The sequence below is a fragment of the Nicotiana tabacum genome, chromosome 2 (assembly GCF_000715075.1).
Source record: "Nicotiana tabacum cultivar K326 chromosome 2, ASM71507v2, whole genome shotgun sequence".
Lineage (NCBI taxonomy): Eukaryota > Viridiplantae > Streptophyta > Magnoliopsida > Solanales > Solanaceae > Nicotiana > Nicotiana tabacum.
The window spans coordinates 19052222-19075930 of NC_134081.1; the positions used below are offsets into that span (position 1 = coordinate 19052222).

General features: G+C 36.2%; 2 protein-coding genes across 3 annotated transcripts; one reads left to right on the forward strand and one right to left on the reverse strand.

Moving 5' to 3' along the window:
* Positions 1–15049: 15049 nt before the first annotated feature.
* Positions 15050–19880, forward strand: LOC107800610 (hsp70 nucleotide exchange factor FES1). Of its 2 annotated transcripts, none has more exons than XM_016623806.2 (6): positions 15050–15319; positions 15903–16045; positions 16152–16202; positions 18433–18654; positions 18778–18880; positions 19018–19880. In XM_016623806.2, exons 1-6 carry the CDS (start codon positions 15234–15236, stop codon positions 19553–19555), a joined length of 1143 nt encoding a protein of 380 aa, XP_016479292.1. In that variant the 5' UTR covers positions 15050–15233; the 3' UTR covers positions 19556–19880. The 2 variants fall into 2 exon arrangements, with proteins under 2 accessions (XP_016479292.1, XP_016479293.1); XM_016623807.2 differs by having other exon boundaries at positions 15103–15319; positions 15821–16045.
* LOC107800611 (thaumatin-like protein) lies at positions 19733–21390 on the reverse strand. Its single transcript, XM_075231461.1, has one exon. The coding sequence runs from the start codon at positions 20732–20734 to the stop codon at positions 20012–20014; it is 723 nt and encodes a 240-aa protein (XP_075087562.1). The 5' UTR covers positions 20735–21390; the 3' UTR covers positions 19733–20011.
* Between the last annotated feature and the right edge of the window lie 2319 nt (positions 21391–23709).

A 23709-nucleotide genomic window follows, 5' to 3' on the forward strand; every position in this document is an offset into this window, starting at 1 on the left:
AATACTGACACCGCCGAAGCTAGTGTAGCAACTGATGAGATTGAGGGAACTGTATTTTTAGCAATTGAAACTAGTTTCAGATTAGACAATGAGTGGATTTTAGATTTCGATTGTTCATATCATATGTGTCCTAGCAGGGACTTGTTTTCTATACATGATTCAGTTGCAGGTGGAGTTGTCCAACTGGGTAACAATGTTACTTGTAACGTTATTGAAAAATGTACAATTCGGATCAGAATGCACGATGGTATGGTGAGAACTCTCATCGATGTTAGATATGTTCGTGAGTTGAAGAAAAATCTCATATCTTTGAGCACTTTAGAATCCCTTGGGTGCAAATTCACTATTGAAAGTGGAGTTTTAAAAGTTTTTCAAGATGCTCTTGTGATCATGAAAGCACACAGATCTGGTTCGTCGTATACTTTATTGGGCTCCACTGTTATAGGCCCTACTATAGTTTCGATATCAGACAACTTGTCTGATTTTGATGGCATTAAATTTTGACATATGCCCATTGGGGCTTTTGCGGAGAAGGTAGAGCAAATTTACTATATCAGCCAAAATTAGGCTAAGGTGGAGATTTATAATTATGGCCAATATTTTGGCTAATGTAGTCCATCTCACATAAGTATAAGTATCTTTGAAAAGTGTAGACTTTATTGGCAATATTCTTTGGGACCCAAAAATATTGCATTATGTGGTATACATCATTTGCACAAGTTGTATCTCTTCTTTTACACCTAAGAGGCCAAGACTTTTTTGCCTATAAAAGGGACGACAATTAGTTCATTTTAGACACACCAATAAGACTTGAGTTTTCATTTCTTGTTTCTTCCTTTCCTCCTTTTTATTAAGAGTGTTTTGTATGAGAGTTTAGTATTGGGAAGCACTTGTGTGAACCCTTTCTTTTGAGTGATCTTGTGAGGTTATTCTCTTAGGGTATTTGGGATTAATTAGAGTGTTTACTCTAATTTTGTACTCTCTTTTGTACTCCTGTTGGTATAGTGAAATTGCTCCTCTCCGCTTGTGGACGTAGGTTACCTTGACCGAACCACGTTAAATTTGTGTCTTCTTTATCTTCTTTAATTATCGTTGTTATCAACTTCCATTGTTTTTGTTATTGCCATTATACCATTGTTTGGCTAAATTTCGCACTATCCGGATTCCCGATCCTAACAGGAAGCCTATTTCATACCCTTTCATTTTTCTTGTTTCAATGCACTAACAACGTGTGTAGAATAAGATTTTCTGGTAATTCTAGATTGTAGATCTTACACTTATTTAAGTATCCATTCACAAGTAAGATACATAAATTAATAAAAAGGTAAGATACAACAAATGCATGATAATATTTACTCTACTAATTAGAGATATTTTTTTTAATTTCCTTAATATTTCTTTACTTTCTTTCTTTTTCCTCTTTATCACCCGCCACTAATTTGGATAAATTTGAAATAACAACTTTAAATATAGGCAAATATCCTCTTCTTCCAAATATCCTAATAATACTCCGTCGTCTCAGATTTTTTATTATTTGCAATATTTACCACCTTCTTCCATAGAAAACCCTTAACAAAGAAAAGTACAGTAACCATATAGTATAGTCTGAAAATTCAACTGAAAGACTAAAGAGAGGGTAGAATAGCAGAGTACAGAATGAAAAGATTTTCTTACGAGACACGATATTGTACAATCTTATTACTGATCACATGTAACAACACCAAGAATATTGTGAGGAGAATACACCGTTGTTAAATCTCCGCAATGATTTTATCATTTTGAGATCTCTTATCCTTTACCTAAAATTTGATTTGCTGCAATTGTTAAGCTCTCGTCCAGATCTTGTTCATCTGGGTTGTGAGACCAATTTTTGCTTCAGTAATTTCAAGAAGAATATTGTCATTTCCTAATGAGAGCTATGACTTATGAGAAAATATTGATAGAATAGTTATTAATGTTCATAATTACCATTCATTCCCGAGTTAATACCTACCATGAAAATTGTTGTTACAAAAACACAAGGTTCTGTAGGTAATAAATAATAGAACTTTTGAGTGTTAAGAAACTTTTGAGCTTCTTCAGCGGCTATTTGGGCTTTTATTAGACAAAGCAAACAGCTATTTACTCATTAGGAATTTATTTATTGGCTATTTTGGGTTAACGCTATTCTGTATTCTTTAATAATTAATAAGAAGAGTAAAGGAAATTAAAATACCAAAAAAAGGAGATAATAGATAAATACAATTGCTGGGCATTGGGAGGTGCCAAATCACCTTGCCAATTTCCAACTTTTTATATATATATATATATATATATATATATATATATATATATATATATATATATAGAGAGAGAGAGAGAGAGAGAGAGAGAGAGATTAGAGAGTCTAAACATTTGGGGTGTATAACTAAGATTAATAAATAGTATCGCCAAAGTGGTCTATTTATTTGAAGTCACCGAAATATTTTTAATATTACATACACGTGAGATTATTCAATACATGAATTGGGAATTACGATTTATTAGTAGTTGTCATCAAAGTGGTCTGTTTAATTGAATCATTGAAATATTCTCAATACACCATACCTAAAGTGTTCTTAATAAGGGTATGCTAGTGTTGAAGGTTTACCTTTATGATACTTGTGATGCTAAATTAATTTATGAGATGAGATATTGTGTTTTCGCCCAAAGGATGAAACTTAGGGGTCGTTTGGTAGGGTGTATAAGAATAATGCTGAATATGGTGTATTAGTAATGCTGGTATTAGTTATGCTTGCATTAATACGATGACATTAGTTATGCTAACATATTTCTTTTCCATTATTTAGTTTGATGCATTAAAGCATTGCACAATTTCTAAAAGAGTTATTTGTTTACAAAAATACCCTCATAACCAGTCCATCACTTTATCTTTTTAAAAGAAATATATGTTGAGGAATATTTTTATATGAAAAAGGTTTAAAAAAATTATTTGATTTGTCTACCTATATTGTAGTATAGAACCAAATATTTATTCATAAAAAATAAAATATTCTAAGTATTTATTTATCTATAATTTTATTTTTTACTTTCTTGGATTAGTAGGCAAAGAAAGTTTGAATTAAAAAATAAAAGAAAAATGAGTTGATTACAAGTGCATTCTAGTACATAGTAGTAGAGTAAATATTTATAAATTTACGATGAAGAAATTGGCGGATTATAGGTATAAATAGTGGGAACAATTTTAGTATCGAACTTGCATTAATATAATAGCATTTTTTAATCAAGCATAAATTTTGAAGGATAATTTTATCTCTAACTAAACTAATGCATGCATTAAAACCCATTGCATTTTTAACATCATGATTTCATATGCATTAATTATGCATAGAATAATACCAAATAAGATGTATAACTAGTGCTTGCATAACTAATGCCTAGGTTCAGAAAGTGTACCAAACAAAGTATTATTAATACACAAAGCTAATGCATCCTACTAAACGACCCCTTAGTGTCTTGGATTCTCATGTATATAAAATATAAGGACATAATTTGTTGTCAGAGAAGGTTTTGTATTTCTTACCTAAAGGAAGGACACAATATATGCCTTGTACTCTTGGATGATATGGGGAGGAGGTTTTGCATCTCTTGCCTAAAGGTGAAGATACAATGAATGCCTTGGACTCTTTGGTTTTAAAGGGGAGACAATTGCATCTTTCACCCAAATGGGAGGTGCAATAGATGTCTTTGACTCTTTGGAATTATATATTCATGCCCATAATTTTCTCTAACTTTTGTGTTGTTTGCTTATATAACTATTAACAACATGACTACTCAGCTGAATTCCATTGAAACTCTAACTAGTTTCAACTACAAGAAGTAAAAATAGGATATTGAAATAATGTTAGGTCTGATGGACTTGGACTTTGCATTGATTGAACATAAACCTGCTGAACCTACAACTACTAGCACTGCTGATGAAACGGCTAAGTATGAGAAATGGATGAAGGTTAATAAATTAAGCCTTATGGTTATGAAGAGATCCATTTCTGATCACATAAAAGGTACAATTAAGGATAATGGAAATGCAAATAATTTCTTGAGTGCCATTGGATAGAAATTCCTAAAATCTGATAAAGCTGAGATAAGTAGCCTGATTGATTCTCTGTCTACCATAAAGTATGATTTTGTAGGTAGTGTCCGCGATCACATTATGGAATTAGGTAACATTGCTACCAAACTGAATAATTTAAGTGTAACCATTACCAATGATTTTCTTGTTCATTAATCCTGAAGGTCTCCTCCTGAGCAGTTTGACCAGCTTAAGATAACTTATAATGCATAAAAGGATAAGTGGAGTGTTGATGAGCTTATCATTGTTTGTGTTTGTGCGGTAGAGGAAGGGAGGATCCGAAAGAAGAAAAGTAAGGACATAGTGAACCTTGTTAGTTCGTCTAGATCAGCTGATTATCTCTCTTATAAAAGAAAAGGTGGATCCAAATTTTATAAAAAGAAACATGGTCAGTCTCATCATCCAGGTGGTTATAATGTTCATATTAATAATTCTGGTGGAAACAAGGTCAATCTCATAATTCCATTGGTCTTCAAACTGTAATTAACAAAGAAATCAAGTGTTGAGATTGCAAACAAGTAGGTCATAAGAAAGCTGGCATCCTTTGAAAACAAAGCAGGTAATCTTTTGGCTTTTGTCTGAAAGTACAAAAGGAGGGGGGGGGGATGAATTGACGATTTTTATTTTCAGTATTCTAAGTAGTTGACTAGTTTGCCAATTAGTCAACTAGAGATAAAAATAGAATAATAATAATGCAGAAATAAAAAGCAAAAATGAAAAGCAGAAAATAAAATGTAACGACCCGGCCGGTCGTTTTGACTATTGCAATCCTGTTCTCCCATTTACTGCTCAAATTGTGAATTACAATTGTTATTTGGTTTGTCGGGGTAATTAGTTTGGGTTCGGTGAGGTTTTGAAATGATTTGGAGCGCTTAGTTTCAAGGTTTAGAATTTAAGTTGAAAAAGTTGACCGGATGTTAACTTATGTGTAACGACCCCGGAGAAATTTTGCTAAGGAAATTAAGGTTTGGTGGTGCCGAGGTAGATCAATTAGTACAAAGATTATTGAAATTTCTCTACGGTGTCGAAAATTGGTCAATTGTCGGAAATTGGTCATTTGTGTGACCACTATGCGGTCGCAGAATTACTTTGCAGACCGCATAATGGTCGCAAAGTGGATTAGGAGAGGAGCCAGATAGAGGAAACTCTACGGTGCACTTTGCGACCGCAGACCTATTTTATGGTGCATTATGCGACCGCAGAACAAGCATGCGGGCCGCATAATGACCGCAGACCAGGTCAGTAATGCCCAGCTTTGGAAGCCAAATTATGCGGCTGGTATGCGGACCTCATACCTGTTATGCGATCGCATAACTGCGTCGGAGCTTCCATTCTTTCTAATTTTTGACCCGACCCAACTTCGATTTATAGCCCTTGAAGCTTATTTTTGAGCTAAAAATCTGATATTTTAGAGAGAGGTGAGAGCATTTTAGAGAGAGAAAGTTAAGACTTAGTGATTTATCTATCAATTCTTGTTCAGGTTTGAAGATTTTACAAGGATCTTGCTAGGGCTTCAAAGAGGTAAGAATTTCTTTCCCTAACTCTTCAATTTCGGATTTGAAGTAAAGATGGATGATTAATAGTATGATTCTTGGGTGTAGAGTATCATATATACATACCAATAAGGTTGTGGAAAGATTGTTAAGTTCAAATGGGTAAGGATTGAGTTGAAAATGGTAGAAATCTTCATAGACTTTAATTAAAGATTTGAGGGTCGAGTTCATGTCGGATTTTGGTGAAATTTATATGGTTGGACTCGTGGTTGGATGGGCGTTCATATTCTATAATTTTTATCGGGTTTCGAGATGTGCGCCCTACAAGCGATTTTTGAGTTAATTTCGAATTTTATTGGAAAAAAATTAGTATTTTCTTATGGAATTAATTACAATAATTTATATTGACTGATTCGAATTAATTGAGTCTGGATACGAGGCTTTTGGAGACCAATTCTCGTGGCAAGGGCATAGCGGAATAAATAATTACACGGGTTGAGGTAAGTAACAATTATAAATCTGGTCCTGAGGGTATGAAACCCTGGATTTTGGTATCATGTGATTATTTTGGAGGTGGCGCACATGCTAGGTGACGGGCGTGTGAGCGTGCACCGAGGGGATTGTGACTTGGTCCGTCCCGGGAAACTGTAAAGTTAAATAATTTATTGTTAGCTATATGATCTCTATGTGTTGAAGAAATTTGACTATAAATCATGTTAGAAATCATGCTTAGGCTATGTTATAGTACTGTTGAGACCCGTAGAGGTCGCGTACTTGTTGAATTATTTGCTAATTGATGTCTTGTACTCAGTCATGATTTTTCTTGCGTATTATACCTCAGTCTTTCTGGATATTTGTTGATATACTATGCTATCTTTGTTTGGGCTGATCTTTGTAATTTCTGAGAGCTCGAGAGACTTGAGAGGTTGAGGACTGAGTAAGGCCGAGGGCCTGGCGGCGAGGTAAGGATATTATGGCACATGAGTTGTCCGTGCAAGATATTATAGCATGTGAGTTGTCCGTGCAGCACGTGAGTTGTCCGTGCAGATTATGGCGCTTGGGCTGTAGGAGCCCCTCCGGAGTCTGTACACACCCCAGTGAGCGCGGGTACCCATTAAATGTGAGTGTTGAGGGCTGAGAGCCGAGTGGTTGAGCTGTTGTGATAAGTTGAGTGACTGTTGCCTGAGAGGCTGTACTTGCTTTACATTTGTTGTTGCACTTGGTTGTTATCTGTCATTGTTGTAAAATCTCTGAAAGAATTTATATCCATATTACTTGGAATTGAACTGTATAAAATTGATTTGACTTAAACTGCCGGATTTGAAAGCATGTCTATTCTCTACTGGAACTACTAAAAGTGAACTATGACTGTGTAGCTCGTCATTATCTTCAGTTCCTTAGTTATTATTGTTACTTGCTGAGTTGGTTATACTCATACTACACCCTGCACTTCGTGTGCAGATCCAGGTGTTCCTGAACATAGCGGGTGTTGATCATTTCGCGCAGTTGACTTTCAGGAGATTTTGAGGTAGCTGCCGTGTTTCGCAGACCTTGTCTCTCCTTCTCTATCTCCTTGTTTACTGTATTTAGTTTCAGACTATTATAGACCGTATTTTCCAGACTTGTACTCACATTAGATGCTCATGTACTCAGTGACACCAGGTTTTGGGAGTGTTGTATCGGAAATTGCTAGATCTTTGGTATTGTATTAAACGTTACGTTTTTAAATTTAAAGGAAATCATGGGTTATTGATGTTGTCGGCTTGCCTAGTACTGAGATAGGTGCCATCACGACAGGTTAGGATTTTGGGTCGTGACATAAAGACACCAGGATTTTTATATTTGTTCGGATTCAATGTGAATCCTACGTCCAGTTCCCTTGGGTTGCGAGGGTGATCTCTTTTAGTATTTGAAGTATCTCGAGTACAAGATGGTTGATGTATATTTACACCAACGACTCAGTTTCTATGTCACTTTTCTCTTCTTGATACAATGCCTCACCAGTGTTTATCTCTCTTTCTTCTCTCACTAATTACACAGCAGATCTAAGGAGAAGTACAATGCTTGTTTGGAGTAGAACAAAAAGAGTGATAATGGTTCGTTCAAAGTATGTCTTCTTTAAGTCTGGAACATATATATATATATATATATATATATATATATATACTTCGTGAGTACTTCTTGACTCTTGATTGACGTGAATCTTGAGAGATTACATACCCAAGGGAGTTGATCCTTGAAAGGAATCATAAATTGATTCTTTCCAAGAATAAAGTCAAGGTTTCGTTGATCTTCCTTGATTTGTGGTCTTGACATGATTTTCATCCTCTAGGCATATCTTTTCCGTTACTTGAGTGATCAGCGATAGATCCCTTGATTTATGGCTTCAATGATCTCCAGTGCAGCACTTTGCAATTCTGTTTCCCTTTGATTTGGGACCTTCATATAATAGCTTCCGTCAATCATCAATCACATCATTGATTGATTCTTCTTCTGGATCTCTGCTACTTCTTCCTTTTTCATCTCTAATCATTGATTCTTTTCCTTTGCTTTGCTTCTAAAGCTCCCATTAATCGATTGTTTCCTTAATATATACTTGATTGATAGGGCTTCTTGATTCCTTTATTTAATCCCTTGTGATCCTGCACCAAATGCGATATATTATTTTTCATCATTGAAACTCTTATTTAACAATCTTCCCCTTTTTGATGATGACAAAAATAATATATAAACAGCAGTTTACTTCCCTGTTGGCCTACTCCGCTGTAGTCGACTCCCCCTTAACATGTGCTGCATATACTTCAGTCGACTCCCCCTCAACAAGTGCTGCTGTTTGTTCTGCAATGTATGACTTCTTTTCTCCCCCTTTTGGACATCAGCAAAGAGGGGATATGCATATATACAGTTGAAATTAAGTACAAACATGCACATCATTGGCAAATATTTGCAAATCATAGGCATGCAGAGTTTAGCAAAAGTAAAGAAAAATATCCAGCGACTGGTTATCCAGTCCAAAACAGCAAAATAGCAAAAATATTGTTTGAAACATCCACAACTAATGACACAAGAAATAAGTGAGAGTGTTGCAAATCGCCTCCTTCAGACACTCAAAACTGGCATTAGCTGAAACTGTCACTCCATCAATCTTGTCATGTACTTCCTTGAAGGTTTTGACTGCGTTTTCTGCAAGTTTGAGAATTCTGACCCTCATCTTTGAAACTTCGGACCTAGTCTCTTTGGAGATTTCATGGATGTCCCCATCAATGGATTGAGTTGCAGCAAGAAGGTCCTTGATGATGGTCAACTTGTTGTCAATAGCAGTCAATTTCTGTACAAGATCAGGATCACCTACACTATGATGGAAAACAAAGGCTTTGATCTTAGAATCAACCGGAACATTCTTGACTTCACCTTCATGTTTCTTCACCCATGAACCCTTAGTATATACATACCCCATACTGGCAAAGGCTCTAGAGTTGTAGGACTTTGAAACAGAGACAAAGGGGTATTATGAGATAGATATGTTGTGGGCTTCCAAGATGTGGGTGATAGCCATACCATAGGGTAGACTGGTGGGATCATCAGCACTCTCAATCATAAAGTTTATGACCCATGAGGATAACAACAACAACAAAAACAACATACCTAGTATTATCCCACACCATGAGGCCTGGGGAGGGTAGTGTGTACGAAGACCTTACCCCTACCTTGTGAGGATAGAGAGGTTGTTTCCAATAGGCCCTTGACTCAGGAAAGCATAAGCACCATATTAATGAAAATATAGACAAGAAGGGACAGTACCAAAAAGCCATATTAAAGCAGAATAAAAATAATAAGACAGTAAGGTGATCAACAATGAAAGAAAATAATGGTTAGTCATAAAACCTACTACCAAAAGAAAGCGAGACTGCGTGCCAATACTACTATTATGAACACTCTAGACTACCTACTCTACTACCCTAATCCTCGACCTCCATACCTTCCTATCAAGGGTCATGCCCTCGGTCAACTGAAGCTGCGCCATGTCTTGCCTAATTACCTTTCTCCACCTCTTCTTTGGCCTACCTCTACCTCTCCGTAGGCCCTCCAATGTCAACCTCTCACACCTCCTCACTGGGGCGTCTGTGATCCTCCTCCTCACATGACCAAACCACCTAAGTTGCGCTTCCCGCATCTTGTCCTCAATAGGGGCCACACCCACCTTGTCGCGAATAACCTCATTTTTGATCCTATCTAACCTGGTGTGCCTGCACATCTATCTCAACATCCTCATCTCTGCTACCTTCATCTTCTGGACATGATCGATCTTGATTGGCCAACACTCAGCCCCATACAACATCGTTAGTCTGACCATCACTCTGTAGAAATTACCCTTAGGTTTTGGTGGCACCTTCTTGTCACACAAAACACCGGAAGTGAGTCTCCATTTTATCCATCTTGCCCCAATACGATGTGTGACATCTTCATCAATCTCCCCATCCCCTTGAATAATAGACCCAAGGTACTTAAAACTCCATCTTCTAGGGATGACCTGTGAGTCCAACCACACCTCCCCTTCCCCTCCTTGAGTCTCGCCACTGAACTTACACTCCAAGTATTGTGTCTTGGTGCTACTGAACTTGAAATCTTTAGATTCCAGGGTCTTCCTCCATACCTCTAATTTTGCATTCACACCGTCTCGCGTCTCGTCAATTAATACAATATCATCTGTAAATAACATGCACCACAACACCTCCCCTTAAATGTGGCACATTAGTATGTTTATCACCATGAGGATAGTGTAACCTTAAGTTTGGTCACAAGACAGTAGACAAGAATGGTGTCTCCTTGAGAGAAGGTGGAGAATAAGCTAGTACGAGGAAGAAGAGTAGTTGCAATAATGTGGGCCAGAACTCGGGTTTTGAAACTAACATCACTGGGACCTAACTAGTTAGGAAGGAAATCAGATAGACACTTAGCAATACAACGTTTGCTTGATCAAAATAAATTTCAAAATCATCAGGCCAAGTATTTTTGAAAAGCATAGGAAAACCAGAGCACTTACACTAAAAAATTGAGTCAAACATGGCACAATCAAGGACAATGCATTTTCCTAGAACTAGGGATTCTAACTTATTAGGCTTGCAAGAGCGAAGATTGGCATGAAAAATTCTCACTAAAGGTTCATAGACTTTGGGAGGGGGTACAAAGAGGAATTTAGACCATCCTTGAAAAACAAACAGATCCTTTACCTTACAATTGAGGGCCTCCATGTCATCAAGGTCGAATACTCTGCCGTGAGCAATGGGATTTTCTTTCAGCGCAACAAAGAAATCCCTATTTGGGGTATCCCAGGAATTGAGGTCGGACTCTAAAGAATTCGAGATGTTTACTTTGGATTTATTAGGGGTAAAATATTCAAGGGGGGTCTTCCATGGGCCTTTTGCCAATAGCTTTTTCTCCTATTCGGTGAGAGTGGTCAGATGGTCCTGCCTAAGAAGAGGCAAACCCTTCTGAGTGATCAGACCCTAGGTCTACTTGTTCCGGAGGTTGAGAAGAGGGTTTTCCCTTGGAACGAGTACTTTTTCTAGTGGAGGTAGACGGATTCTTGGAATGTTTAGACATTGAAGGATTTTGAAGAAGGGTATGAAGGATTTTGGAGAAGGGTTTCCGAGCGATAGGAACAATGAAGACAAGGGAGAATGGTTCAGAGGATTAAAAATAAGTGATATTGACGGTTGAGTGCAGGAAAGGAAAGGGCGTCAGTGAAGGGTCATGATGATTGATTTTCCTTTTTTGAAAGCTACAACTGATGGGAAAATAGAGGAAAATCGTAGGCGCTTAAATAATGCATACATATAGAGAATATAAAACTAAAAACATTAGACATGCAAGAATTAAAACTAACACACATGTCCTAATTTTTATGATCAAGCAAAATTATGCCAAGTAGTTCTTTTAGGGAGCAAAATCTATCTTCAAGTAAAGGATTAGTAAAAATATCTGCTAATTGATCAGTGGTGCCAACAAATGATAATTCTATATCTCCCTTAAGGACATGATCTCTAATGAAATGATGTTTAATGCCTATATGCTTAGCCCTAGAAAGATGCACAAGATTCTTTGAGAGACATATAGCACTAGCGTTATCACAAAATATTTAAATAGGTTTAAAAAATAGTTCATAGTCACCCAGTTGATGAGACATCCATAGTAACTGTGCACAACATTGCCCAATGGAAATATATTCTGCCTCCATTATGGATAATGCAACTGAGCCTTATTTCTTATTGTTCTATGATATTAATGCCTTTCCCAGTAATTGACATGTTCCGATGGTACTTTTCTGTCTTCCTTATCACCTGCAAGATCAGCATATGAAAAACCTTCCAGCTTAAAATTATTAGAACGTGGGTACCATAGTCCATAAGAAATAGTTCTAATGAGATAACAAATTATTCTCTTTACTGCAGTCAGATGCGATTCCTTAAGAGCTGACTTAAACCTGGCACATTTGCACACAGTAAACATAATATCTAATCGACTAGCAGTCAAGTAAAGCAAAGATCCAATCATTCCACGATATTTAGTTTTATCAACTGGATTTTATTTTTCGTCCTTGTCGAGACTTGTTGACCGGCTCATTGGTATACCAATTGCTTTAGCACTCCTCTTGCCAAACTTTTGAATGAATTAATTTTGTATATTTTGTATGGTACACAAAAGTTCCTTCTTCAAATTGTTGAATTTGAAGTCCAAGAAAAAATGTAAGCTCTCCCATGATGCTCATTTCAAACTCACTTTGCATAAGACCAGCGAATTCCTTGCACAAAAGAGGGTTAGCACTTCCAAAGATAATATCATCAACATAAACTTGGATAATAATATTACCTCCTGATGATATTTTGATAAATAATGTAGTATCTACTTTACCTCTTGTAAAGCCATGGTCAAGTAGAAATGAGCTAAACCTTTCGTACCAGGCTCGTGGAGCTTGTTTGAGTCCATAAAGAGCTTTAGTCAACTTATATGCATGGTAAGGGAATTTTGAATCTTCAAAACCAGGAGGTTGTTTTACATATTCCTCCTCATCAATAAATCCATTTATAAAAGCACTTTTGATATCCATCTGGAAAAGTCTAAATCGTTTGAAGGATATATATGCAAGAATAATCCGTATAGACTCTAGTCGAGCTACTGGTGCAAAGGTTTCATCGTAGTCGACTCCTTCCTGCTGTGAGTAGCCTTGGGCTACTAATCTGGTTTTATTTTTCACAACCTTTCCATCATCGTTAAGCTTATTTCTGAAAACCCATTTTGTTCCAACTACAGTAGCATTAGCAGACTTAGGTAGCAGTTCCTAGACTTGATTTTTATCAAATTGATCAAGTTTCTCCTGCATTGCTTATACCCAGTGGGAGTCTTTTAAGGCTTCCTCAACATTTTTTGGTTCAATATGAGAGATGAATGCTACATTTTCCTTTTTCTTGAGAGCTCCCCTAATTTTCATTCCTTCACTTGGATCTCATATGATAAACTTCTGAGGATATTCCGATTCACTTCTCTACTCATTTGGACGTGTTGCAATTGTATGAGTAGTTGACTCCTTCTGTGATTCTGGTTGACTGTTGACAGGTTCATTAGTCGATTCTATAACACCGTCTATCTTATCAGTCGACTTTTGAGATTTGCTTGACTGTGATGTTTCTTGACTGATATCTTCATCACATGGAATAATTCCTTTCTCGACCGTAGTATTATTTTCATTAAATATGACATGTACTAATTCTTCTACAGATAAAATGCATTTATTATAAACTCTGATAGATCTAATGTTTATGGAATAACCCAAAAAAATACCTTCATCACTTCTTGGATCAAATTTTCCAAGATTGTCCTTACCGTTGTTGTGGATAAAATACATGCTTCCAAAATGATGGAAATAACCTATGTTGGGCTGTTTACCTTTACATAATTTATATGGAGTTTTCTTCAAGATAGGTCTTATAAGACATCTGCTGAGAATATGACAGGCTGTGCTTTCTACTTCTGCCCAAAAATAGTTTGGCAGGGAATGTTTCAATATCATTGTTCTGGCCATATCTTGTAAAGTTCTATGTTTTTGCTCAACTACTTCATTTTATTGAGGTGATCTTGGAGCTAAGAAGTTGTGAGTATATCCTTGATCATTGCATAAATCTTCAAATGTTTGCTTTGGAATTCTCCTCCATGATCACTTTGAATGGTTGTAATAAGGTACCCCTTTTCTCTTTCAACTCTCTTACAGAAAATCTCAAAGTATTTCAAAGCTTCATCTTTATGAGATAAGAAAATCATTCATGTAAAACGTGAGTAGTCATCAACAATAACAAAATCATATCGTTTTTATATATATCTTAAGATGTATATATAGTATATAAATCGAATATTAATGTATAAATCTTAAGATGTATATATAGTAAATCGAATATAGCTTATATATCTTAAGATGTATATATAGTATAGTATAGTATATATATTATAACGCATTGCTTTGAATATCTCTTTACAATATTTTTGTCTTTAAATTTGAATTAAAAAATTTAGGTGACAATTCTATAATATAATTTACTAGGAATTGCCTTAGATATTTTTATTACCACTTTTTTCTCTAACTTGTATAAAAATAATTTAAAAAGTAGAAAGTTTCCGTTGGGCCTACTTGGGCCCGCTTAGGACCGTTTGGGCCCACTTAGGCCCGGGACCGGCCCACTTAACACGGGACCGCTAGTTCGTGGTCCCGGTCCCGGACCGATTTCAACGAGAAGCCCCGAAGCCCGGGACCGCTTAGGACCGGGCCCGCGAATCCCACTTAGGACCGGGCCCGGCCCACATGCCACCCCTATTCAAAATACATGATATATTTTTGTTTATTTAATTTGTTTAGGTATAAAAATGGTATGTACTTTATACTTGATTAAAATTTACTTGATTAGATATACTACTTAGGTTTGGATGTGAAATGGAAGGCATGAGAGTACATATATATATATATATAGTACCATTTATTGAGAGGTTGATTTGTAAAAGAATATGGGAGAAATTAAAAATAATTTATGAGGGGAGGAGAATGATGTGTTTGCAATGAATATGATTAGGAGATGATAGCAAGAATTAAGGACATAAAATTGAAGTCCTAATTTTTTGGAGAGATTTTTAGGATAGGAAATTGCAATATTCTTGAACATTAAAGGGAGACCAACTTATTTTTAGGTTTCTACTACTTATGTAAATAATACACTGCCACCATTGAAATATACTTAATGGTGCTAGGATTTTGTATATATTCTTTTAAAACGTGATACTAATGAAAGTTCCCCTAAATAAAAGGAAACTGGCCCAAAGTGGAACATAAATTTTTGATAGTCTATCCACTAAGGAAGGCCCATTTTATATTCGAAAAAGGTCCATTCTTTTTGTCTAGACAGTTCGCGTACATTCGCGAAAGTCTTTCAAACCCCTCCCAAAAAATCCTTGAACCTTCATCATCTACTATCTCTTCGTGTCTGCATACCCACCTCTATATATACATACATACCCCTTGTTCTCCAACGCTAAGCTATAAGGTTTTTGAGAAATTTTTTCTGTTCATTAAAAAACAAGAACCAAAAATGGCAAAAGAGGGACCTAATTGGGATGGTCTACTAAAGTGGAGTCTGTCTCATGCTGATGGTACTAATCCTTCTCGCAATTTGAGGTAACCTCTTTTTATATAATCTTTCTTTTTCTTAAATTTATGTTTATGTTTATGTGGTTTCTTGAAGTTGGTCGAATTTATCTCAAGAGGTAATGGAAAATTTGAATCTTGTATTCAGTGATTTGATGTATTGTGTAATGGGACTGAAAAGTTAAAAGATTGGAGCTTTGATTTGTTTGGTATTTTCTTATTTAATTTCATTTTTCTTTGGTCGTAGTTATTTGAATAATAGCTCCACCTATATGATTAGGTTCGAACCCGTGCTGTATTCAAAAACCTGGTATTTAAGCGGAGAAGGGTAGTTATTTGAATAATAGCTCCACGTATGTTAGGAAAGCCAAGCCGGTTTTATGCCTAGATAAAAGAGGGAGGTTGTTGTAGTTTGAGGACCAGCTAAAAGTAGTTTAAATATGAGTAGAATGGATAAAAGAGGATTCATATAGTTGACAAATTAGTTTTGGGATTGAGGCGTGGCTGATTGGTGTTGTAATTTAAATGCAGTTTCTGTTGTTCGTTGTTCTTTTATGTGGGAGTTTGTGTTTCGGATTGAAGTTTGTCGCTGATGGGTTTATTGGCTTACCAGTGAGGAGGATAGGAGGTGGTTCATGGAGGCTATGCAAGCTCAAACTGTAGATGTAATAAAGAGAATGAAGGAGATTACTCTTGTCATGCAAACTCCAGAGCAGGTCCTGGAATCACAGGGGGTGACTTCCCAAGATATTGAAGGTACTTGGTTTTGAGGCCTTTGTTTGTAGTTTTCTGGTTAATGTGTAATCCTATTTTGTGACCTTTGGTCATTTGGTCTTATTTGCTGGTCTGGTGATTTTTTCAGATATACTGGATGAGCTACAAGAACATGTTGAATCGATTGATATGGCTAACGGTGAGTTCTTTGATCTTCAGCAACATGTTGCATTTCACGATTCGATATTTATTAAGTATTGCATAATTTTAAAAATCTAACTAGGGATTGAGACCTAGTTGATTGATATGTGGAAGATTTAATCTGATGAGATATTTGTTAAGATGTCCTACATCAGTTTAGGCAATAAGTCGTTGTCTCCTTATATGGTTTGGGTCAATTCTCATCTGGTGGGCTAGCTTTTGGCCTTGATATCCCAAGGTCAATTTTCTTAATACGGTGTCAGAGCTTTACCAGTAAGATTCTTGGTTAGGCATCCATGTTATATTGTTCATGCTCCATGTGTCTAGCATGTTCATGCTCCATGTTAGCGTGTCCCACATCGGGTGAGAGAATTGGCTCTTGTTTTCTTGTATGGTCTTGCGCAATTCTTGCCTTATGAACTATTTTTCAGAGTTGAGTTAGGCACAAGGTTCATTTCTTAATAATATCGTGAAGGTCTAATCGAAGTTTTTAATGTTGCACGCCATATGTTTGAACTCTACGGCATACAAAATCCTGCTATTTAAGTAGACTATGGTAGATTGGCGTACCCATTATTACCGAGTTAGAACCGTGCAGCACTGGCTATCGGTAATCAAAAAACAAAAAACAAAAAAACTGCCTAATCAAGGAGTAACTTTATTGGTTATATGAGTCCATTCTTTTGCTGACCTGTTGCTTTGCTGATACACGAAGGTGGTGCATATCATATGTTCATCTAGGACCCAAGCCTGTAAATTTTTTCTGTTTTCTGAAATATGGCCTGACAAGCATCATGTATTTCTGTAGTGTAGCTACTTACCAATATGCATGATGGGCCTGTTTAAACCTTTCATTCTACTTTGGTTTTTTCTTAGACTGATGAAGTCTCTTAAAATAGCAGTAATGATGTTGCTTTGATCTTTTACTTCTGACTAGTTCAAGGACATTCATCTGCTCATCGTAAGGAAAACATGCATGTGACCAAGTATTCAGTAAAGTTATGTAACTTCATGTACATCTCTGTTGAAGATCTTTGTGCTTAATCACATAACCAAAACAAATAAAAACCTGAGTTCACGTAATCCTCTTGGATATCGCACCTGATTTCCTTCTGTTTATCCCTGGTTTCTAGGGGTTGTTATTGGTGATGTCCAGATATTATCCATTCTACACTGTAGTACTTGTTGGAAAGCAGAATAATGAACCTTAATGGACCAAGCTGACACTATTATGTAGTCAGTACCATACCTCACTCAAGATCCATTAAGCTGACACTATTACATAGTCAGTACCATACATCACTCAAGATCCTCTGTCCCGCTGTTTTGCGTTGTAAGCTTAGTTCTGATAGTTTATATAAGCAGTTGCAATATTCTTTTATCCTAACCTGAGGGTCTACTGCAAACAACCTCTCTACCTTCTTAAAGGTAGGGGTAAGGTCTGCCTATAGACTATCCTCCCCGCTTGTGAGATTACATTGGGTTTGTTGTTATTTGTTGTAGTTGCAATATTCTTTTATATGTATTTCATAGAGATATATTCTCAGTGTCATTGTGCCCTACGGTATCAGGTGCTTGAGACTTCTATTCAACCTGGAAGAAAAAAGGACAGTAAACAAAACGAAAAGACAAAAAAGAGGTATCTTAGATGCTTTGGTATGACTGCAGTCAAGGGCTTTGCATGGGCATAAAGAGAGTTGAAATTACAATTTAAGTTGTTTTTGACTCTGGTGCCTCTTTAAGAGCTTGGTAACTGTTTTTCTTCCTACGATAAAATGAAACACTTATAGGAGAAGGGTTTGAAGAGTATGAAGTAAAGAACCCACTTTAGCACTCAAGCTCTCACCTTTTACATCATTAGTGTAAACTAGAAAGCCTATGACTAAGCTGTGTCAGGTTCTCAAGAGCCAGTTGAACCTGGGAGGCAGTATTCCTTGGGTTACTAATGTGGAAACTAGAAAAAGGAAGACAAACAGAGGGACCTGGGAAGCGGTACGCTGTTAATGTTACTGGTTTATAGCTATCTCTTTACTATTCACTCTTGGAATAGACGCTCTTTGCCTCCTTGCCTCCCCCGCGCCTCCTCTCTTCCCCATTTCTTGGGGATATTGCTCCCTTAACTCGCTTGACTATGTTGACATTTTCTTTTGGAGATTTCAATAGTTAATACTCTTCCATTATTAGAAGTTTTAATCTCATGCTCTCTCCTTTTATTGTTAATTTGGCAGATCTGCACTCAATTGGTGGATTGGTGCCTCTTCTTGGTTACTTAAAGAACTCCCATGCTAACATTAGAGCCAAAGCGGCAGAAGTCGTAAGTACAATTGTTCAGAACAATCCAAAGAGCCAACAACTGGTAATGGAAGCTAATGGCCTAGAACCTCTTCTCTCAAATTTCACCTCAGATCCTGATGTTACTGCCCGCACTAAAGCTCTTGGTGCAATCTCATGTGGGTACTTCTCCTGGTGATGAATGATTCATTAGTAAATTGAGTCCTTTAATTTTAGTTGACATGTCATTTGTGTTCCAGTAGCACTTACCAATTAGCATTATATTTTCCCCTTCATTCCAGCTTTAATCAGGCACAACAAGCCTGGCATTGCTGCATTTCGTCTTGCAAATGGTTATGCAGCTTTAAGAGATGCTTTGGGTTCTGAGAGTGTGAGATTTCAAAGGTATGATTTTGCACAGGTCATGTTCCTGATCAGCCAGGATTGGATAAAGTCGCGGTTTACTTTTTGGTAATGCTTCCTCTTTTGTATTCTCTTTCTAATAGGTATGTATTGTTTCTTTTCTTTTCTTTTTTTCCCAGGAAAGCCCTTAACTTGATCCACTATTTACTGCATGAGAATCGTTCAGACTGCGCTGTAGTGACTGAGCTAGGATTTCCTCGAATTTTTATGCATCTTGCCTCCAGTGAGGATGGAGAGGTGCGAGAGGGTGCCCTGCGAGGCCTTCTTGATCTTGGCCGAGACAGGACAGCAGCACAGGCAGTAGATGGCTCTTCAAGTGAAGATGATGAAAAGCTCAAGCAAATACTCCAGGACCGAATTAAGGGGATTTCCGCTATGTCACCTGAAGATCTTGGTGCTGCTAAAGAAGAGCGGCAGCTTGTAGATTCCCTCTGGAATACCTGCTACAATGAGCCTTCTTCTCTTAGAGAGCAAGGCCTAGTTGTTCTCCCCGGAGAGAATGATGCATTACCGCCTGATGTTGCTAGTAAGCATTTTGAACCACCTCTGAGAGCTTGGGCTGCAAATAGGAATGAGGATACGAAGCCGAGTAGTGAAAAGAACCAGGCCCCATTATTGCTAGGCCTAGGTCCACCTGCACAGGATCCTCCCGCCTAAAATAGCTCCAGTGGAGCCATGGCTGGGGAAGAAAATAGAGATGCTTCTGCATGATGTACGGTGTTTAGGAAATACCAGGTTCTATGTCTGAACATATCTGTGATATTACATGTTAGATGCCTAGTGTTTTCTGGATAATTTATCGTCCTTCCCTCTCGTGGTGTCGGCCTTTTCAAATTTTTTTTTTTTTTGATTTGCTGTTTTACTAAAATCTTCTGCATGTAATGCTGTATTTTTTTTTGTTGTCAGCATATTTAGAACATCAATTGTTGGATGTGAGTTTTATCACCATGTGGGAATTTCAACCAGTACTAGTATTGCTATTCATTGGCCTTCAACTAATTTTTTATTGGGACTGACAATTACATAAGTTTGGACAAGAAAGTTCCTTTAGATGGATATCTGCTTCCATCCACTCCTAAGGCACAAAAACTTGTATATAGATTTTCAAATTCCTCATTTTGGAGGGCAAAAAATAATGACATACCTTGAAGCTCTACATTTGTTTAGGCTAGAAGACTCATCAAATGCATAACTATAAGCCTTGGGGCAGATGACCTTAAAAAGATGAGCAAAAATAGTTGGTTTGCAAGTTTTGGGATTTGCAAACTGTCCTGTGCAACAATACTTGGCTGATTGTATAGCTAAGCAAGCACTCTTGCACCCTACCACTTTCCCACCAACCTTCACTTCCAGTGTTGATGGACAACATATATTCAAATCAACATCACACTCCGCCACGCCACAACCTATTCCTCCACCCACAGCTCTCATTGAAACTGGCACGTTGAAGCCATCGACTAAGCTCACATCGTAGAAATGCAAGGGGGAAGTCGATGAGCCTAGTGTCATTTCCACAACTGTAGCCGGGGGCTTACCTCCTAGCCCCCGACATTTTAACTGGCCATCACAGTCGCCAGTGTCACACGAGCCTTTGCCAGTCTTATCAAAGTGGCAATTCTGTCTGGCCCATATCCTACCCGACCACTTCTTAGGCACATCAAAGACTACTTCCTCACCACTTTTCATATGAAAGCCACCATCCTTAGGAGTCATCTTCCCTGTATTGCCAAGAATTCCAGGCCATAGGCTTCTTCTGCAGTTGTTCACTAGAATAAGTTGTGTCCCATCTGCAGTCACATGACAAAAAGTGAAACAAGTTAAGAAAACATTTTGCATACAAACAAGGAAGTAAGGAAATCAATGGATTGAGAGTCAAGAATTACTTGTGCTGGCAAGAAAAAGGAATACGCAGAATGCTACACAGAGTTCATGAGATAAAATCAGCATTTTGATACTTTGAGAGTGAAGCTCAGTAATACTGAGTAGTGGGGAGTGATAGAGCTAGCTTCTTTAATTCTGGAGAGTCTGCTTTTTAAAGTACAAACTGAACATTCTGTTTTAAGAGTTTACTTTTAATTTATTATATTATAACCAATGGTATTTATTACATTTCTTTTGAGAGCAAAGGCATATATGCATTGCTTCAAGTGGAGGGCTTGTACCTCACTAGAGCTTAAGATGTAAATATGTAATGGAACATGCAAATTTTGCCTTGTGTATACGGATAGAACTATCGCGCTAAAATTTTGAGATTAATGCAGAGGTGTATGTGTAATTTGATATTTACGGGTTCCTACCACAATCTCAAATTAATATTCAATAGTATTGAGTTTATAGTCAATTTTTTTGTGGATTTCGTAATACACATTTATAGTTTGTCTAAAGTTACTGGGTCCATATGAACCTATATGATGCATGTTGCATCCATCATTTTTATCACATAGTTAGACAATGAGTCCGCACACACCAAACACATATGGCTAAAATGTCTAAATATAATAGGCTTAATTAACACATACTCCATCTGTTTCAATTTATGGTACATGTTTTTCTTATTAGTTCATTCCAAAAAGAATTGACCCACTTTTATATTGGAAAATAGTTAAACTTTTCAATTGAACCATTTAACACTTAATGAGAAGTTTTGATAGCTACACAAGTGTTATAGTTTCACAAATCTTTTATCCTTCGAGTTTTTAAGAGAGCAAAATTCACTTTACCCCCTTAACCTTTAAGGGTTGGGAAACAATACCCCTTCATGTTTTGAATGGGAAAGTAAACCCCCTTATGTAATTATTTTTCGGTGAGAATTTCTTTTTTTGACTAAAGAATTTTTCTCTCTCTTTATACTTTCAAAGGTGAAGTATAATATTTTTCATCCAAACAAATACTTGAGTTTCGTCTTTCTTGCTTGCAAAATTTAAAATATTTTTCTATTATATTGAGGTCATTGTTAAAATTTTTGCAATAAAAAAAAATTGCATATGAAATTCAAGAAATATGGTGAACGCACATTCACTCAAGATGCTTTAGCATTTTTTTCAATTAGAAGGGAAAACATATTTTGAATTAGTCAATTCTCTGACAATTATGAAAGAATTGTTGCTATGAGTAATAATTTAGTTATGTATTTTTTTGTATATTAAAATTATTATGCTAAAGCAATTATTGATTTTACTTATTTTGAAAACTTCTTTATTAAACAGAAATTATAATTGACTCAAGATCTGAAAATTCATTATGGAGGCGTTTTTGCAACACATCAGAACTTAAACTATGCAGGAAGAGGCTAAAGGGGCACTCCAAATATAGATCCTAATTGTTGTTATATGTAGAGCTTTTGGCTATACTAAGCGAACTTGGTTATTCAAAAATGTATTTATTCAAAAAAGAAAGATTTTTATTTAAAAAAAAATTACTAAAAAGCTATTGCACAAGGGGAGTCCCTTTTCCATTCAAAAGGTGATGGAGCTATCATTTCCCAACCATTAAAGGTTAAGGAGTAAAGTGAACTTTACTCTTTTTAAGACCATAAATGTCAAAAGTTTTTATTTTTCCGTAATTTTTATATCGAGTCAAATTATGTCATATAAACTAAAACGGACGGAGCATTTGTTTTTTTACTTGACGAATGAGAATACACATTTCCTCTTCGGACAAACTCCTATTACATCCCTTAATGTGTAAAAGAGATGTCTTGCAACTTAGGGGCTAAAATATATGTATATTTTTTAAAAAGTATTTTCACCGTCTGGTGGCGAGAATATAATATAATATATGTATTAAACCAATATAATATAGCATCATTCAATATGAAGAAACTTACTCCTTCCTTCACAACATATACGTTACTTTTTAGTTTCTAAATTCAAACTATGTGAATTGTTATTAATATTTTAGAATATTTTTTTTCTCATCATATTGACATGAGAAGAATTATAACTCGTAGCACATTTTGCATATTTTTTTGAATAACTAAATTTATATTTAAAATATTGGTTGATCTAATTCAACTTAGCTCCAAATGTCAAATTAACTATCGAAAAGAAAAATATGACAGCTAATTAAAAAGGGATGGAAGGAGTATAATATATAGTATTGTTTTATTCGTATAATTTCTGAATCTTAAGATTCAAAAGATAAATTTACTTATCTGGTCCAGTTTTTGGAATTAGTTAACTTGATCTTCAGACTCTCTCATATATTATGTGTTGGTTAATTTCCTCGTTATTATTTTCATCTTTATTTTGTTACCAACAGATTCTGAATAAAAGAAAAATGATTGTTTTTATAGTATCTTACATATAGTACGTACTTTTAAGGGATAAAAATGAGCAGAGAATAAACAAAAGTGGATTGAGATGTACAAGCAATCTTCGGAGCCATGCAAAGAAGATCAGGAATTGTGACACACTGCGCCAATATTGATATCTCTACTTGACAAAATCCGAAAAACTAGATTCGTAAACGAGAAACTGTCCTATACTATTAATTAAGAATCAATATTCTTTAATATAAGGGAGAATTTTTTAGCTGCATTAAGTGTTAAGCGATCGCTTAACTTCATGGCAAAGATTAGAATGATTCCCTCAAATCTAACTCAACATAACTTAATTGTGTACATATTAGCAAAAGAGTATTTGAGAAAATATCCAATTCCACTTAATTATAATATTAGCGGAGTCAAACCGATGCATCACACTAAAAATCAAGTTGGGCCCTCCTAAATCGACTAATCCAACTGTCTAAAATTATATATATATATATATATATATTACGGGGGACGGTGATCCCCGTACTCAAAGGGTAAT